The 19,370-nt window shown below is 43.0% G+C and overlaps 1 protein-coding gene across 3 annotated transcripts in view; it reads right to left on the bottom strand.

The window, feature by feature from the left end:
* Nucleotides 1-1,418: 1,418 nt before the first annotated feature.
* The window catches only part of zmynd11 (zinc finger, MYND-type containing 11), a 49,770-nt gene continuing 31,818 nt past the window's right edge, over nucleotides 1,419-19,370 (bottom strand). For 2 of the 3 annotated variants that reach the window (XM_061731684.1, XM_061731686.1), the window contains 8 exons: nucleotides 16,284-16,339; nucleotides 15,934-16,011; nucleotides 13,337-13,455; nucleotides 12,907-13,234; nucleotides 11,433-11,507; nucleotides 10,958-11,239; nucleotides 3,479-3,664; nucleotides 1,419-3,364 (listed from right to left, as the gene is read on the bottom strand). In XM_061731684.1, the coding sequence (XP_061587668.1) occupies nucleotides 3,242-3,364; nucleotides 3,479-3,664; nucleotides 10,958-11,239; nucleotides 11,433-11,507; nucleotides 12,907-13,234; nucleotides 13,337-13,455; nucleotides 15,934-16,011; nucleotides 16,284-16,339 (1,247 nt within the window). In that variant the 3' untranslated portion in view covers nucleotides 1,419-3,241. The remainder of the gene's footprint in view (nucleotides 3,365-3,478; nucleotides 3,665-10,957; nucleotides 11,240-11,432; nucleotides 11,508-12,906; nucleotides 13,235-13,336; nucleotides 13,456-15,933; nucleotides 16,012-16,283; nucleotides 16,340-19,370) is intronic. The other variant, XM_061731685.1, reaches the window with a different exon arrangement.

Raw genomic sequence — 19,370 nt, 5'->3', positions numbered from 1 at the left:
TGGCTGGAGGGACATATATATATAAAAGTGTATTATTGGTTTCTTCTTTAAGAAAAAAAAAACCAAACTTCAACGCTGAAAAGCTCTCGACACACTGAAGTTGCAGCATGTTTGACGTAAAAAGGAAATCTTAAAAACAGACGCGCTGAAAATATGTTCACAGAAGCTGAAACAACAGTTGTACATTGTACAAAAATTTGAACCGACAGTCATCCAGATCACTGAAGAAAACAAAAAAAAAAATCATTTACAATGTGCATAATAACACGAAGGAGGGTTTTACTGAGAGAGTGACGTCATATTTACATGTAGTGCAATGATGAAGAGCGGCGACGCGAAACTGACCAGAGTACGACGAAAACATGAAATACGGAAAAAACTACGCGAGCGGGGGAAAAAAAATCCCAAAGTCGATCAAATTCCCAGGAATCCTGCTACCGAAACCGGATAAAATGAAAGGGAAGCTCGCGTTTATAAATGTTATATTGTCGACGCCCGTGACGTCGACTCGTCTGCTCGCGAGTCACGAGGGAGGAAGTGGAATCACACGTCACATGTTAAAGTGATGCACTTAAATAAGTTCTGAGGAATAACACTGATTCATTTAGCTGCAGAGCAACAGCAAAGCTCCACATCCGTCTCAAACGCCAGGATAAAAAAAATAAAATAAAATAAAAAAGCTAAAATGCACAACAAGGTAATCCACAGAAGGGTTACTGCATTCACTGAAAGATATAAAAAATCTGGTTTTACGTCAAATTTGGACATAATTTTGCTTTAAACTTAAAAAAAAAAAAAAAAAAAGTTATGTCTAACGTCCATTTTTCTTTTAATTAATTCAGGTTTTACTTTCCAGACCTCGACCTACGGGAGCAAAGATGTCTCACTTGTTCAGGAAATGAAACAATTACAGATCAAGTTCTATTTTTGCTACAATATGAGGATTTATGACACTATTTAACTTATTATTCAAAGTCTTGTTAATTCAGAAAAACCTGAAGTGTTTTTTGGGAAAGAAAAATCATGTTAATTTAGTAAAACCATGAAATCAACCTTTTATTTTCTTAAGTGAATGCTGTATGTTTCTGGAATAATCGACGTCGGGGGTGATGGGGGTTCTGAATCTGAGCTCTTCAACATCAACCAACGAACTTTCGTCCATAAACTCAGAAAACTCCATCGGTGAAGCCAAGAAACAAACCTTTCCAAGCTGAACCTGTTATTTGTCTGATCTTTACAGCTGCGGAGACGGAGGGAAGAGCTAAGTGAGATAAATGAAGACAAACAACATCGTTTGCTCCAATCAAACTCCACCAACGACGACCGACAGCTAAAAACCACTCGGCAGGGACCGATTCAGCAACGACAACTTATACTACCGGCAATCGTGACGTTGCCATGGTGACACCTGCCCTTTGGGGGCAGGGCTGAAGCACAGCAGAGAGGGAGCATGATTTATTAATTCACATTTCAAAGCTGTACTTTTATTGTTGGAAACATGATATTTACTGCTTTAAATTTTACTGATTTAAAAAACAAAACAACGTTCAATGTTTTAATATAAATCAAAACGTTTGTTTTGATTTTAAGCGGGCGGGTTGCCAAGACCTGCCCCGGGTTAGAGGTGGCTTACCCCACCTTTATTACCATAATTACTGTGATCCAGGCCCGTACGAGGGGACGCTTGTTGGGTTTCACTGACGACTGCCGGGTTTAAAAAGGACGTTAGACCGTTATCAGAACCGTTGATCCGTGTTGGTTTAAAAAAAGAAAGTGTAGCAAGATTATAAATGATTATTCTCTGTCTGAGATGAGCTTCCTGCTCCTCTGGGCTTCACACGGAGAGGGAGGCCGTGATCGATATTTTTCCATGATTTAGTTCCAGCTGATTTGTCCGGCAGAACGAAGCACAAAGAACCGAGATGGAAGTGAACAATCGCTGCAGGACGACCCGAAGAACCAAAAGCCGACTGCGTCATCTGTGAGAGATCTCTGTCGGCCTCAACTCTACTGGTGTTCGATCGCCAAGAATCTGATTTGAGAATCTGAGACGCACGAAAAGATGTGTCGAGTTCTCATTCACAGCTAAAATAATAAGGATTTAAGTCAAATCTAAAGCTGAGTGAAGCTGAGTCAACGCCGTTTAGGTTCCCCACGTCGATGAAATGATGGTCGGGAAGCGGGAAAAAGGCAGCAAGTTAGAGAATTCATTTCCTCCGTTCAGTTCATCTTCATAACTGAGGAACCCCCCCCAATAAAACTTGGCCATTTTATTGCCACCTTTGTTTCCTAAAAGACGAAAAAGCAAAGGGATCCAGACACCAGGTTTACACAAAACCAACACCAGAAAAGATCCGCTGATCTGACCGCGTCTTTGCATATCGTTATTTTATATTCTTTATTTCACGTCGGTCCATCCGTCGCCGGATTAAAACTCAGGAAAACTGCATTTTATACGTTAAGAGCAGATTAAAAACCTTTTATTTGACCATCAAACTCTAAAAAACAGTCCAGCCGGAGAAAAGTAACCGAAACACGTTCAATAATGATTAAAAAAAACAAAAAACATACGTGACTGATTTATTCTGCCGGCTTCTTTGGAAGCCGATATTCTGACCCTGTTCCCCATGAGCGACTTGACCATGATCAGATTTATATTTAAAAAAAAGCCCCGTCGTCGACGATTCAAGATGCTAGCGGTTTATTTTGAGTTGAAAAGTTTTCTCTGTGAAAGCAGAGCGAGCTGGAGCTGCGGCGGGACTCGTGTTTGGGTTTAAACGTTCAGTAAAACGCACGTTTTGTTTGTTCCATTTACAGTAAGAAAAAACATGATTTTTTTTTTCTTCTTAAAATTCGGATAATAAAATGTTTTTCCGCTCGACGCTTGCTTGTTCCTACGCACTTAAATAACACATTCCTCCGACACGAAAACCAGCATTTCAGAAAAAAGGGGGAAAAAAAGAAATACAAATGTCTTATAAAGCAAAATAAAGCACAAGAAGAGGAAAAATAATAATACAATGGGTACGTTAAATAGTAGGAACGAACAAAAAAAATAAAATAATAAGAGGAAGAGAACAATCACTCGGCACGCGGGAAAACTGCAACGTTTCCAGGAAGAAGAGCAGAGACGTGGGAGGGAAGTGTGTGTGTTGCCGACACCGACTGATGTTGGGGAGCGTGCTGAAGGGGGCGGGGCCTGTGGAAGGGGGCGGGGCCTGTGGAAGGGGGCGGGGCCTGCTCATCTCTTCCGGCGGCAGGTTCGTTTGTGGTCGGCGTGCCAGTGCTCCTGCTGACACTTGATGGAGCAGTACGAGGTGTTCCAGCAGCAGTGGTACATGGCCTCCTCTTCACAGTTATAACACTGGAAAACACACACACACACACACACACACACACACACACACACACACACACGGTTACAGCCCACCACAAACACACACCCACCGACACAGAAGCGCCGGGCTGCTCCACTCACCCACTGCTTCTTCTTGGTCTGAGAGATGAGCTGCTTGTGTTGCGCCACCATCTTCTTCACCTCCTCCACCAGCTCCTCTTTACACTTCTCCTTCACCTGCTTGCACTTCCTGTCCATCTCCGCCTGGGCGGCTGCCACCGCCTTGCTCACCGCCTGCCGCTTCTCCTCCTCCATCTCCGCGCGAAGCTGCAGGGAGACGAGCAGAATTCTGGGTATTCAACTCACGGTTTGAGTCTAGTCTTTGGGTCGAGCTATCATTTTAGTTTTTATTAGTTTTAGTCACATTCATTCTCCTTTTAGTCGTGTCAAGTTTCAGTCGGCTAAAAGTCTGAGCATTTTAGTCTAGTTTTAGTCAGAATTGTCCATTTTAGTCTAGTTTTAGTCAGAGATTGTATTTAGCCAAACCCATTTTACAATTCAAACAAGGTTATCTTATTATTATATTATTGTTACCTTATAGACTCAAGAATACATTCATTCCAGATACAGAAGACTCTAATTTGAGTTTACAACATATTTATTTTTCCACATTTCTCCCCGTCTTTTTCTTTTTCCACGACACATTGGGTTTTCTTTTCCACGTCTATGTAGGAAAGTGTTTCCAAAGATGGATCTTCTTCTTCTCCAGCCCCAGAGCAGATCCCCGTGTTTCTCTATGTAACTTTGTTTTTAACTGACGTGAACCTAGAGCTCTGCGTTAACGGCATCAGCCTCTAACTCTGCAGCTGCATCTTCTGGATTCTGGATTCTGGATTATGGCAACTGGGATTGAAGACGTGACATCACCCAGCAGAACTAAACCAGAGGAAACTACTGAAAACATGGGGCCGGATTCACAAAACTTGTTCTTGTTCTTGTTCTTAAGAAGAAAAATCTTGAAAGGCTTCCGGTTGGTGAGCAGATGGAGTAGACGCGTTTCGCGAGTGCTCCCGTGAGTGCCAAACTTTTTAAACCACCAAGCCCTCAAACTTTCAAAATTTTTACTTTAAAAAGGATTCCCTGTTGCTGTTTTTCTTTTTTTTTTTGTCTCGAACGAGCCCACTTACCTCCGAGATGGCTTCGAAGAGCGGCAAGTCGGGCAAGAAGGACGACGCTGGCGCTGTCTTAACCCTGGCGGCCATTACCACGTTGCTGGAGGAACACCGCGCTGCCCTGGCCGCCGAGTTCAAAAATACTTTCAGTCAGCTCGACTCCAAACTCGACCAAACGCGGCTCGCGGTCGAGGACCATGGCCAACGGGTTTCGTCCCTTGAACTCGCCACAGAAGACCTCAGCCAGCGAGTTACGGACCTTGAAGGCATCTGCTCGACTCTACGGGATGATAATGCTCGGCTGAAGGCCAAGGTGGTGGATTTGGAGAGCCGAAGCAGAAGGCAGAACATCCGTATCCTGGGCTTACCGGAGTCGACCGAGAGCGATTCTCCGGCGGCTTTCTTCTCCAAGCTGCTGTGTGAGGTGTTCGGGAACGATACGCTGCCGTCACCGCCAGAGATAGACAGAGCGCACCGCTCGCTCGCCGCCAAGCCGGCCCCGGGACAGAGACCGCGTCCGGTCATCGTCCGCCTTCACCGGTACCAGACGAAGGATATCCTCATCAGGGAGGCGCGCCGGAGGGGAAAGTTGGAATATCGCGGCCAGCCCATCCGGGTCCTGGAGGATTACAGCCCCGAAGTTGCCAGCCAACGAGCGGAATACAGCGGAGTCATGTCGGAGCTCTACCAGCTGGGTCTGAGGCCGGCTCTGCTCTTCCCCGCCCGGCTCCGGCTCACGCTGTCCGGGGGGGCCAGGAAGTGGATCGGCTCCGTGGATGAGGCGCGCAAATTCATCACGAGTCGCAGCAAAGCTTCAAACCCGCCGTAACGGGACTGTTGGAGGCTGCCACGGCTCCGCCTGCAGCCCGGTGCGGCTCACTGACGCTCACGGACTGACTTTTTTTTTCTCTCTCTTTTTTTTTTACGTGAGTCACATTATTCCTGAGGGGAGGGTGAGTAACCCCGCGACAACCAGTATTTTCTCTGTTGTTAGTTGGACTGCCCCTTTGCAAATATTATTAATTTGCAGTTATTTTTGGCTATTTGAGGGAAGGGGAAAAATAAGTGGTGAAGAGGGAGAGAAAAAAAAAAAAAAAAAAAAGCTTTTCCGATTTACCTATAAGTTTTGTAATAATTGTAAGCTGTTAACCTACTTTTACGCTGCTTAAGTCGGACGTTTTATATTTTATATTTTTGTAAAAATATTTCTGGGCTCATATCGGGACTTCCAGGTCAAGATTTGAGAGGGTATTCCTTTTTTTTTATTTACATCTACACGTTTTAAGGTGCTAATAGGTATACACCCATGATACAGGAGCAAAAGCTATTAGTGTGTAGGATAGGAAGATGTGTTATTGCACTATGTTTGTTTTGAAGAGCTTGCTGCTTTTTTTTTATTTTTCTATAGCAGCTGTCTTAGTTGGGGAGGGTGGGTCGGGGGGATATGTCACTGCCAGAAACTTTGCATTAACTCTTTTCAACTCATTACTTAATGTGGGTCACATTCAACCTCCTTTCCGTTCTCTTTTTTTCTGCCTAGGTCATTGTGCACACCTAATTTTTCTTCTTAGATATTATGAGTAGATACTTGAAGTTGGTGAGCTGGAATGTTAAGGGTCTGAATCACCCTGTTAAAAGGAAGAGGATCTTCTCACATCTAAAACACCTTAAAACAGAAATAGCCTTTCTACAAGAAACTCATATTCGCAGTTCTGATAATAGCCGCCTGTTCCCGAGGTGGTCAGGGCAGAGATTTCACTCCTCCTTTCAAGCTAAAGCCCGAGGAGTTTCAGTTCTGATCAGTCAGGATGTTTCATTTGAGCAGCACAATGTGATTTCTGACAAGTTTGGTCGCTACGTGATCGTTTCTGGGAAATTATTCAATACATTGGTCGTACTTGTGAACGTTTATGCCCCTAATTCAGATGATGCAGTCTTTTTTGAACGACTGTTTTCACTGCTCCCTGACCTTAATACATATTCTCTCATACTGGGTGGTGATTTTAATTGCTGGCTCGACCCAGTCCTAGACCGATCCTCTACCAACCCCGGCACAGCAAGTAAGTCAGCCCGTCTTGTTCAGGCGTTCCTTTCTGACTACGGTGTTTGTGATGTGTGGCGTTCTTTACATCCATGTGACAGAGAATACTCCTTTTTCTCACAAGTGCACCACACATACTCGAGGATTGATTATTTTTTTATTGATAATCAACTGATTCCCCTGGTCCATTCCTGTGCTTATCAGAGCATTGTCATTTCCGACCACGCTCCTGTGGTTCTAACCATGTCCCTTCCTGACCTACCTCAGAGAGACAGACAGTGGCGATTCAATTCAACTCTGCTGTCGGACACAAATTTTGTTAAATCAATGGAAACGGAAATAGCCTTTTTCCTATCCACGAATATGACTCCAGGAATGTCTAGTCTAACTGTCTGGGATTCCCTCAAGGCTTATCTCCGGGGACAGATTATATCCTACACTGCTAGGGTGAGGCAAAAATCTTATAGGGAGCGATCAGACCTTGCCCGCCAAATTAAAGAGGTCGATGAAGAATATTCTCGGACTAAATCCCCAGATCTTTACAAAAAGCGGCTAGAACTTAAAACTAAATTTGACCTGCTTACCACTCACCCAATTGAACAGTCACTTCTGAAAAGTAAAACCAGGTTTTATGTTTATGGAGACAAATCTGACAAATTATTAGCCAACCAACTTAAAGGCTCTAAGGCTAAACAAAATATTTCTAAGATTTGATTACCAAATGGCCATGTAACTACAGACCACTTACTCATAAATGAAGCATTCAGGGACTTTTATACCCAGCTATACACCTCGGAATCTCAGACTGATCGAGATGAGATTGCGGACTTTTTAAATAGTCTTAGTATTCCCAGTCTTTCACCAGATCTAAGGAAGACATTAGAAGAACCGATATCCCTGATGGAAATTACTCGAGCCATTTCTTCACTGCAGTCGGGTAAATGTCCTGGCCCTGATGGCTTCCCGGCGGAATTTCTAAAGAGATTTTCTAATTTGCTTTCCCCATTGCTATCTTCAGTTCTTTCAGAATCCTTCATCCACGGTTCCCTCCCTCCTTCTTTTTCGGAGGCCTGCATCACCCTCATAGCTAAAAAAGGGAAGGATCCTACTGAATGCGCCTCCTACAGGCCCATCTCCCTCTTAAACACAGATGCTAAAATCCTAGCTAAAGTCCTAGCCCATAGGCTGGAGAATGTCCTCCCCACAATTATATCTGAAGACCAAACTGGCTTCATTAAAGGTAGGCAGTCTTACTTCAACACAAGGCGACTGTTCAATATTATCTACTCTGCCTCTGAGGCTATCCCTGAATGCGTTGTCTCTCTGGATGCGGAGAAAGCATTTGATCGCGTCCAATGGGATTATCTCTTTGCTGTGCTGGACAGGTTTGGTTTTGGTCCGAACTTTGCTCTGTGGATTAAACTTCTCTATTTACACCCAACAGCCTCAATTCGTACTAACTCTCAACGGTCAAAACCATTTAATCTGCATCGTGGAACCCGTCAGGGGTGCCCCCTTAGTCCCATGCTTTTTGACATGGCTATCGAACCGCTTGCCACAGCGCTCCGATCTTGTGAGGATGTGTCCGGTATCTGGAGAGGTGGCAGGGAACATAAGGTCTCGCTTTATGCCGATGACCTCTTGCTTTTCATCTCTCACCCTCTGGCCTCATTACCCCCTGCGCTGTCACTTCTCAGTCAGTTTGGGAAACTCTCAGGCTATAAACTGAATCTCAGCAAAAGTGAGCTTTTCCCTACCAATCTCGAATCGCATGCTTTAGACCTTTCCAATTTTCCCTTTAAAATCGCAAATGACAAATTCTCCTATTTAGGCATATCGGTGACAAGGAAACACAAAGACCTGCTCCAAGAGAATCTTATCTCATTGTTAAATGAGACCAAACAAACCCTTACACAATGGTCACCCCTGTCAATGTCTCTTGTGGGTCGCATCAATTCAGTCAAAATGACCATTTTACCTAAATTTTTGTACCTTTTCCAGACCTTACCACTCTTTATTCCTGGTTCTTTTTTTCAGTCCCTTGACTCAGTTATATCTTCATACCTATGGCGAGGTAAACGGCCACGTTTGAACAAAACTCACCTTCAAAAAATTAAGTCTGCAGGTGGTCTGGCCCTCCCAAACTTTCGTTATTACTATTGGGCTGCTAACCTGCGCTGCCTTGCATTCTGGTCCTTCCACTGCGATGGCGCTGACCGCCCTGACTGGGTGGCGATGGAGTTACATCCAACTGATGACCTGTCAATTCCTGCCCTACTCGGCTCCTCACTTCCACTTCCTTCACTTAAATCAATCAAAAACCCAGTGGTTAAACATTCTCTTAGAATTTGGGCCCAATTTAGGAAGTTTTTTGGTTTTCACAGCTTCTCTCTTCTTAGCCCCATTGCATCAAATCACTCTTTCAAACCATCCCTTGAGGACCCCACCTTCCAGGAATGGCACAGGAGGGGTATGATTCGTTTTAAAGATATGTTCATAGACGGCACCGTGGCATCTTTTGAGCAGTTAAGTAGTAAATTCAGCCTTCCAAAATCACATTTCTTTAGGTATCTTCAGGCTAGACATTTTGTTCTTTCCCAGACACCCAGCCCTGGTGCATCGATAGGCTTGACCACAGTTGACAAAGTTCTTGCCACAGACCCATTTAAAAAGGGGCTCATTTCGTCTTTCTATGGCATGTTGCTGGATCTTAAGAGTGCCCCTACAGATAAACTCAAAGCAGCATGGGAGCAGGACTTAGGGCTTCCCTTATCAGAGGATACCTGGGAGTCCATACTCAAACTGGTTAATACAACCTCCCTGTGCGCACGTCACTGCTTAATTCAGTTTAAAGTGGTACACAGGGCTCATATTTCCAAAGCAAAGCTATCCTCCATGTACCCAGATATTAGTCCATACTGTGTAAGATGTAAAGTAGCCGAAGCCTCTCTCATCCACATGTACTGGTCCTGCCCATGTCTAAATAAGTACTGGATGGAAGTATTTCATACTCTCTCTCTGGTGCTTAAAATCAGATTAGAACCAAACCCACTGACTGCCCTGTTTGGGGTCATGGAGGGAGGAAGGAAGTTAACCACTGCACAGGGGCACACTTTGTCTTTTGCCTCCCTTTTGGCTCGTCGGGCAATTCTGTTCAGGTGGAAGGATCCCTTCCCTCCTACTCGTGCACAATGGCTGGAAGACATCATGTCCTGCTTAAAACTGGAGAAAATTAGATACTCGCTTCAGAAATCAAATAAGTTCCAGAAAGTGTGGGGACCTTTTCTAGAAGCATTCCAGACCCTGTGAACTATACTTCATATTTCTTTTGTATTCCTAGTGCAGGCTTTTGATGATAGAGTGACCTCATATTGTGATTAGTAATCTGGCAGTGACAGGGGAGGGATTAGTTTGGTCTGTAGTTTGTTTTTGTTACTATTTTATATTTTTTCATACTGTTTAATTGTTTTTTATATTTTGTACACTGGTGTATGCTATGATTAACATGCCCATGCCTACTCAAAATATTTGTAATCGACATGCAGCATTTCACCTTTTTTTACTCTGTGAAAATTCCAATAAAAAGATCTTGAATTAAAAAAGAAGAAAAATCTTCTTAAGTGTCATTTTTTTCTTAAGTTCAGTCTTAAGAAGAAAAAAGAGAAGAAGTCATATTCTCCAAAAAGGTATTTTCTCAACTTTCTTCTTAAGTTTTTTCTTAAGAAAAAACTTAAGTATAAATGGTATTCTTGAAATAAAAGTTCTCAAATTTGTTCTTGACTTTTTTCTTAACTTTAAGAACCTTGACCTGTCTTAAAATTTCTTCTGTGAAAAGGTAAAAGCCTCTAATATCACCTTTTTCAACACATTTTAGACAAGTTTAGACTAGTAGGTCATAGTTTGAGGATATACTTTGTAATTAACTACACAAAGAGTCTGTTAACTGTTTGTTAGCATGTTAGTTAGCGTGGTAGTTAATTATTATTAAATTATTATTTAAGAAGTTCTTAAGTAAGGAAGGAAAGGAAAAATAAGAAATTCCTAAGAAATGACAGTTCTTAAGAAAATATTGAGGAATTTCACTTAAGAACTTTCTTATGAACTTCTTAATTTTAGATCTTAAGACATTTCTAAAGATCGTTCTTAAGAACATATTGGTGAATCCGGCCCCTGGACATTAAGGATCTTTGGTAGAACATTTCGTCTCGTCTCAACAAATTTTAGCAGTTTTTATTTTGTAATCTACATTTTATTCCTCTACGATATTGCATTATATATTTAATTATCGTTATCGTCACATGACCAGCATTTTTGTTGCGTCTCGTTTTCCTCAGGTGATAAGGGTTCGTAGACAACGATATTTGGTCATAATTTTCGTTGACGAAAGCCACTTTAGTGCAGACTCACCTTCTCCAGAGCTTCCCGGACGACCCGCTCCGTCTCCCTCTTGTTGTCGGCCTTCATCATCTCCTTGACGTCGTTGAACACCTTGGTGTATTTCTCGTGGCACATCATCTGGCAGGCGCCTTCGCTGTTGGTCTGGGTGCCGCGGTGCAGCGTGCGCGGCGACCCGCCGTTGGCCTTCTTCGTCTGCGTGGACACGGACAGCTTCTCGGGCTGCGGCGGCGCCGACGACACCGGGATCTCCTGGCTGGAGCTGACCGCCTCCATCTCCGGCTCCAGGTCCTGCTGCGAGGGAAGACGGCGTAAACAGAGACACCTTTACGCAACACGGATAACAGCAGCTCACGGTTTTAGATTTCAAGTTTTCTACTATATTTGATGCTGAAAATCATAAAGTTCTACTGTTTAACTGCAGATCATACATCTCTTATCAAGCTTGATTGGAAAATGAATGTTTTTTTTTCTTTCTTTCACTTACACTGGCTTCCTCTTTGGGTTCGACAGTTTGAGTCCGTCGGCTTTTCTTCGCCTTGGGCTCCTGACTGCCTTTGAGCTGGAGGAAAAACGACCGCATATGACCATCTTAACTCTATACAGGGCGTCTACAGGTTTAACCGAGGTAAATTAAAGACTTTTAATACCATTTTCACCCTAAATTTAAGACCAAAAAGACAGTCACTAAGAAATCCAGTGCTGAGGTCGAGGTTGCCAGATCTGACAGGTTCCAGCCCAGATGCGATGTAAAACCTCCCGAAATAATGAAAAACCAGCCCAAATCATACTTTATCTATGTTAAAACCATCAATTTTTAAATGCATAATACATTTCAAGCTTCACAACGGCACTAAATAGCCAAAAGAAAAGTTCAGGCAAGAGTAGATTATATTTAAGTAGCAAATAAAATATCAGTGAGTTTATTGTGTATCTTTCTACTTTTCTCTGCAATAATTTTGTTAATAATTTTTTTGAATATTTAGTAAAAACCAGGAAAAGCAGCTCAAATATATATTTTTTAGCCCAATTGGGCTGAAACTTGCCCAACCTGGCAACACAGATTTAGAACCTGCACAGGAGATTCTCCTCAAAACCATGAAAGAAACTTTTTAATGATGACTGTACACATTCCCTCTAAAATTAAGACCCTTCGATTGAGATTTTAAACAAATTAAGACATTTAAAGGCCTTATTTTAGCTTAAATGGAATTTAAGACTTTTTAAGGAGACTTTTTAAACAAGGACAAAAACAGAGGGGGCGCAACACCATGGTGTGATTTGCGCTTGTACGTGGCCACACTAGACCAAACCATAACAATACGGCGACCAGAGTAGCAGCTCCTTTAAACTTAAAAGTAGACGTGTGGCTTCATTTTGTGTTCCCGTGTTAACCTGGAAGACGGGAAAGTGACAAAAAAAATTGTACAAACTTCAGATTTTGATCGTTTCACTCCTTCAGACCCACGCTGGGATTTACGGTCCTAAACATTCTTCATCATAACATTTTATGCCACCAAGAAATTGTACTGGTTAAATTTGCACCGTAATATTATGTACAGCAAAAAAAAGAAATAGAAAGACAATAATCCAGAATTTGTGCCAACAGTTCTCCAGATCAACCACCAGATGGCGACATTTCTGAAGCCGTTTCTGTTTCTGCTTTTATTCAGCACTGGTGTTTTATCATATTTTGTGCCCCCCCCTTATATCTTTTTGGAATACAGAAGCTTTTTTTTTTTTTTTTACAAATGTAGAACGCCATATGAAGCTTTTGCAGACACAAACGTCTAGTGATTGTGTTGTGGCTGCGTTGTACCGTGATTCATGACAGACGCAGACTTCATTCATCATTTCTCTTTCAGGCCTGTTTGATAAATGGAAGTCGGCGAAGGAGAAACAAAAGACCCGGCGTTGGTTTTATCAACGTGGAGAACCAGAGAGGGGATGCTGCCACTTACATGGCGGACCTGCTCGTTGCTGGTGGAGGAGATGCTGGACTCGGCCTCCTCCGTCTGCTCCAGCCGCTCCGTCCTGCCGCTGGCCTCCTCCTGCTGCTGCCGCTGGCTGTGGGTGGGCTGGTGGGGCTGCAGGGGCTGAGGGGTCTGGGGGGCCTGGGGGGGCGACGGGCCCTCGTCCATCTTTGCCTTCCAGAAGCGCCCCTCCCTCAGGAAGCGCTGGTACACCTCCAGCTCTTCGCACGCCTTCTTCCAGCCGTTGCTGCGCTTCACCTGCAGCTGCTGCACGCTCACCTTGATGTCCTGGATGTTGTCCGCCGGGATCCAGGCTCTGCAGGGGACAGACATTTACTAAAGCAGCCCTGCATGGTTTAAAAACGTCGGCCTGGTGTTCGTGAACTTAGAGAAGCCTCTTTGCTCCAGCTGTGCTAACCTCTGGTGCTGGTGTCCAAAGAAGCGCACGTCCACCTGGTTGTCGTCCCTCTGAAGAACTTTGGCCGGCCAGTAGCCGAAACCCTTCATCTTGGCCCAGACCAGGTCGTGACTGGGGGTCTGCAGAGGCCACACAAAGGTACCAGTGTTACCAGTGATGTAACTAAGGTTACCAGTGTTACCAGTGTAAACAGTGTTATTACCAGTGTTTTTACCAGTGTTACTAGTGTAACCAGTGTTGTTACCATTGTTGCAACTAGTGTTAACAGTCAGTACGTGCACATGCAGCGATTCAACATGGTTGGAGATCTGATCAGATAATGACATGCAGAAGATTGGATCAACTTGTCTGATTACACATGCTGTTCTGAGATCAGACTGAATCAGATTGAATAAACCACTGTAACCAGAGCATGGCTGACTCCGTGACGCTAGGTGGCGCTGTACCCGAGGTAACCATGGTAACCATTTCAACAAAGCCACTTCCGGTTGACCTCCGCTTATCAACAAGGAAAGGAAAAAGTGCATTCTAACTGCTTTCCTATTAATAATCTGTCTAAAATGGCCTTTCTCAACCTTTTTTCAGTCATGACACCTTTCAAAAGTGAATAAAATCTCACGACACCCCAGAGTAAAATATAATTAAAAACTGCACTGCATCGCTCTGACTGTAAATGCATAAGTCCCGTTTATTTTGTAGCAATAACTTGAACACGTTAACTGCACCAGAGTAGAATTCATCGTTCACTATTGTGCTTGGTTGCCACGCTGATGGACAGAAACTATGGTGACTTTTAAAAGAAAGACTGCCTAAAGAGACTTTTCCAGCCGGCGTGAAGTCTGATTTATGGTTCTGCGTTAAATCGACGCAGAGCTTACGCCGTAACGTACGCGGCGAAGCGCACCGTACGTGTGCGTCGCCGCATAACCTACGGCGTAATCTCTGCGTTGGTTAACGCAGAACCATAAATCAGACTTAAGGCTGCACCGGCATGTGAGCGACGGATGACTGAGGGAGAAGAGTTTCTCCAGGAGTGGAAGGCAGCGGACTGGCACAGCTGATTTAGCGGAGCTCTTTAATGCAGAAACAGAGGATGAGACTTAATGGGTTTGATTAATGTAAAAACTGAAATAAAGTAGCCTACAATCAAACAAAGTTTTGCTCCCGCTGTATTTTTAAATAGCCTACGCACACTCCTGTGCTTGTGTGTGTGTGTGTTCTTGTGTGTGTGCCGTTTCGGTCGGTGCGCCGTGTGTGTTTTAAATACAGAAATATGACACATAAGACTGAGGCTATGCCTTTCCACACGGCGCCCGTATGGTCGCGAAAATACAGTATTTATATATGAAATGTCAGAATAGGACATATTTTGACGACACCCCTGAAGCAGTCACACGACACCCCAGGGAGCTACTACTGAGCAGCGTTGCGTCGTCTCCTTTCCCTTCTGGGTGAATCCCCTCCCCCGGGGGAAAACCCCACCCGGGGGAAATTCTCGAGCATGCGCAGACTGTAATATCCATGTCCCCGTACACATGGCATTAACAAGGCGGTTGCGACTGGCTTATCTAGGTGCTGCAAGCGGGTTGATGAATCCAGTCTGATCAGATTACTTGACTGACTTAAGGTGTTCACATGCAGTTTAAAAGTCAGTACGATGTGTGCAAATGATCTCCAACCAGTTTGAATCGCTGCATGTGCACGTACTGAGTGTTAGTAGTGTAACCAGTGTTGTTACTTGTGTAACCAGTGTTGCTACTAGGGCTGCAACTAACGATTATTTTAATAATCGATGAATCTGTCGATTATTTTTTCGATTAATCGATGAATCAGATAAAAAAAAAAAAAGCATTAAATTCCAACCATTTATTTGAAAACAGAACTGACAGTGCAAATTCACAGTGCAGATAATCTTCAGAAAGTTTCCAAACAGGTCGCTCCTTGAACATCCCTGAGCTTTTAAAGTATTGATTAAAAAAAAACAAAAAACTAAATGGACTAACACAGAAAACATACACATGTATGCTTTACATCTGCCAAATATTTAAAAAATGAAGTGCACAAAAGAGGTATACTTTGTTTAAAAGGGATTTGAGCTGGAGCAGGATTTGTTTGAACATTACACTTTGTTCTCTCACTGCCTTCACTCAAAAAACTAAGGATCTTACCAAGAAGTTTTCTTATTTCTAACCTAAAAATGACGTCAGCGTCAGCGCGTTGTGCAGCATTAAATGTAGTCCGCGACTTAGTGAGTGACGTAATAATCGCGCGACACAACGAATCGATAATAGAATTCGTTGCCAACGCTTTTAATAATCGATTTTTATCGATTCGTTGTTGCAGCCCTAGTTGTTACCAGTGTTAGTAGTGTAACCAGTGTTGTTACTAGTGTAAACAGGTTTGTTAACAGTGTTAGTAGTGTTACCAGTGTTGTTACTAGTGTAACTGGTGTTGCTACCAGAGCTAATAGTGTTGATACTGGTGTTACCATGGTAACCAGTGTCGTTACCAGTGTTAGTATTGTTATATTGCGTTAAATACTACTTGTCCCAGAGAGTCTGGACTCGTGCCGCTGCAGCTGCTTTGTTTGTACTCACACAGGGATAACAGAACCAGTTGTCTGGGCGGGCGTTGGACAAGTAGAAACAGTTCTTACACAACAACAACTCGTTCAGCTGAAACAGAAAAGAGAGAAAAATAACATTAAATATCTAACAATTCATATCACAACTAAACTTTCTGAAGGTTTTGGAAAAAATACTTTGAAGTCTTCACTGAAACATTTTCTCTCTTGAAACAATTTCAAACATTTAACCGTCAGTTTTATTGCAAATCATTGACCTTAGTCTCTTTTTTTCTTATGCTCTTTCAAGACGCGTAATCATCCGTCTTGAAATGTAAACATCTCACCTCCGATCTTAATGAGATAAGACCTGATAAAACGTACCTCATGACATGTGTCAGTGAAGAGCAGCCGTGCGATCTCGGCCTGGTCACTGTGAACTGCAAACATCAAAATAAAACAGATTAGTGCATGTTTGAAGAGGAAAACTGTCCTTGCTTTACTTTTTAAATAAAAACACATAAAACCCAAAACATCCCTGAAAGTCTGGTTTAATAAAAAAGGTCAGTTGGGGACAAATCCAGACGTGAAGCAACTCAAGTTAATATCAGGCACACTAACGTCTGCTGAGAACGACGAGAAACAAAAACATTAGATTAACTCCAGCGACAACAAGTTAGTTTGAAAGCTGTTTATGATATTATTGTCCGAACAGTTTATTACTCAGATTTAATGTTGGAATGACTTGTTCTTTATCTTATAACATAGAGCAGCTCTGTAGTCGTTTGTGGATCAGTGACTTAATTAATTTGATTAATTAAAATGGATATTAAATCAGCTTTTTAGATCCTAATACAGTTTGAGCTGAAAGTTGAGCCTTTACACATGAGCTATCTTAGTTAAAATCTCCTCAGGTCCTTTTGCTTCCTCATTCACTTTACTATTTCCTCATGTTGTCATTTTAATGGACAGAGTTCTTGTACAGCAGTTGTGTTCATCGGGGTTTGGGTCACGGGGCAGCAGCCTCGGCCCAGACCTCTTAGAGGAATACCGACGCGTTTCCAGTCCAGCCGAGAGATCTAAGCGCCGGTCTGCGACCCCCGACTGGGAAGGCGTCCAGGAGACATCCTGACCAGATGTCCAACCATCCCTGCTGGCTCCTCTCAAGGGGAGAAGCACAAATCCAATGGTGCTTTTCCACCAGCACCTACTCAGCCCGACTCGACTCGCCTCCGTTTTGCGCTTTTCCACTGGGGGTCCAACGTGTCGAGTAGATACTTTTCTGTATCTATTCTGCTGAGGTTCTAAGTGGCTGAGTCGGGCTGTGATGTCATCACACTACAGGCCACCGATTGGTCGGGGGGTTGGAGTCAGACGTCTGAGTCAGGATGTGACATCAGTGAAAGAGACTCTGACGGAGCTTCTTGTTCATTTTATTGCACCAGCAACGGCAGCAGAAGTCTGTTTGGTGATCCAACTCTGAGGTGCAGATGTTCATAAACCTGGTGCTGAGGAGGGAATTAAAAGGGGGATCTAGACGGAGATAAGGAACGACCAGATCTACCAGGAGCTCTGTCACTTCATAGCTGCTGGCGGCTACCAACGGACTTCTCAGCAGCAGAGACAAAGCAAAAAAATTAAAAAGCGTTGCCGCTTGAAGCTTCTTTCACTCTAATTTTTTAACTTGATATTGAACACAAGTCACAGACCCAGCAGCACATCTATTATCTCGTATCTAGTATCTTGTTGTCTTCGTTTAGATACACAATCAAACATGTCACAGCAGCTTCACTCCAACCTCCTACTTCTGCTCCAGGTGATGGATTGTAGTGGAAAAGAAACCAGGCCTAGTTGAGCTGAGTAGGTGCTGGTGGAAAAGCACCACAACTTCCTCCAGAACAGCAGGTTCTCACCTCGTCTCTAAAGCTGGGCATTCACTGTGCGATATTTTAAATTGTTTGATTCAGCCGCATCTCACACTGCATGACTAGATCACCACGATTTATGGTCTCACACTGTACGTCCCAATGCTCTGCTGCGACCCGTCTGCTCATGTTATACGTTCATAATACTCCCGTCGGACTTCTGTGTACTAGAACTGCAACGTCAAAAAGAAGTAGAAAAAAGGAGGAACCCCTAAGTGGGAGACGCCGAAGATGCTCAGCAAGAACAAACGCGCTGCCTCAGCAATTTGTGCCATTCTATGTGGCGATAAATCAACAAAGAACAAAGATAAGAAAACGTCGTGTTTGGACAAGGAATTTTCTGGGCAGACGTGGGAAGTAAGTCTTTCAATCCTTCAGTGAGATCTGGAGCTAAGCAGCATCAGCTACATACAGCACTTTTAGACCAATACCATCTACTGCATATGTACGTTTTGGCACTTTTTCTGTCTTTTTTTTTTTTTTTTTACACCATTTTTATTTCTATTTATAAGAAACCCTCACCTTGGTTCTACCTCTATTTATTATTCTTTGCCTTGTGGGCAATATCTACTTTTATCCTGTTCAGTGAGCATTGTGAGTACCTGCCATGTCTGTCTTGTGCCGTCTTAAACCTGTTCTCTGTATTTGTCCTGTGTCAAATTAATGTCTGTAAAGATTGTGTGTGAGATGCCTCTCCCATCTACTGCAAAACAAGTCCTACGGGTATTAATAAAGTCAACTTGAACTGGAACTTCAAGCCAGTAACAGTTAACTCCAGAAATAGTTCACAGTATCTTTTCTGATTGTTAATTCTACTTTAACCATGGCCAGTAATTTATAATTAAATGTAGCATAATTAAAGGACAGTAACTACTAGCTAATAACTACTCCTTTACATATCAACCAACCGTATTTCCTCAAATTGAATCCGGCCTCTATTAATAACAGGTGTTGTGCTGAAAAGAGACTGACTGCCACTGTGTTTTCCCTTGCCACTATTATTATTAGTCATGTTGGTTTTGTTGCTGCTGCTATGAAAACATGATTTGTAATGTGAATTTGCAACACTTTAAACTACAAATAATTAAATAAAAAAAATGTATTAGAGATTGCGCATGCTGTCTGCGAAAGGATGAGGCCAATCAGGTTTCAGCACTGCTTCAGCTGTGCGATTCCTTCACGAGGAGCGACCAGGGTTTCAAACATGTTGGATTTTCTAGCGAGCACACGATTCGTGATCGGGAGCTCATCGTGAGGTGTCACTCTCGCGTTGTTACCCAACGTATACTACGTGAGGCACGACCAACTATTGGGTTGAAATCTGGCCCGATCCTTCGAAAGAGTATTAGGGCCATGTAGGAGAAAAAATATTTGAGAGGGGAAGATTTTTTTTTATTGTGCCCTTTGAGAAAAAAGTGGAAATGTCAAGAAAAACGTGGAAATGTCGAGATTAATGTTGAAATACAATTTCGAGAAAAAAGTGGAAATGTCGAGATTAATGTTGAAATACAATTTCAAAAATAAAGTCGAAATTTCGTGAATAAAG

The sequence above is a fragment of the Cololabis saira genome, chromosome 10 (genome assembly GCF_033807715.1).
Source record: "Cololabis saira isolate AMF1-May2022 chromosome 10, fColSai1.1, whole genome shotgun sequence".
Classification (NCBI taxonomy): Eukaryota; Metazoa; Chordata; class Actinopteri; order Beloniformes; family Belonidae; genus Cololabis; species Cololabis saira.
This window is presented reverse-complemented; position numbering and strand designations above follow the sequence as displayed.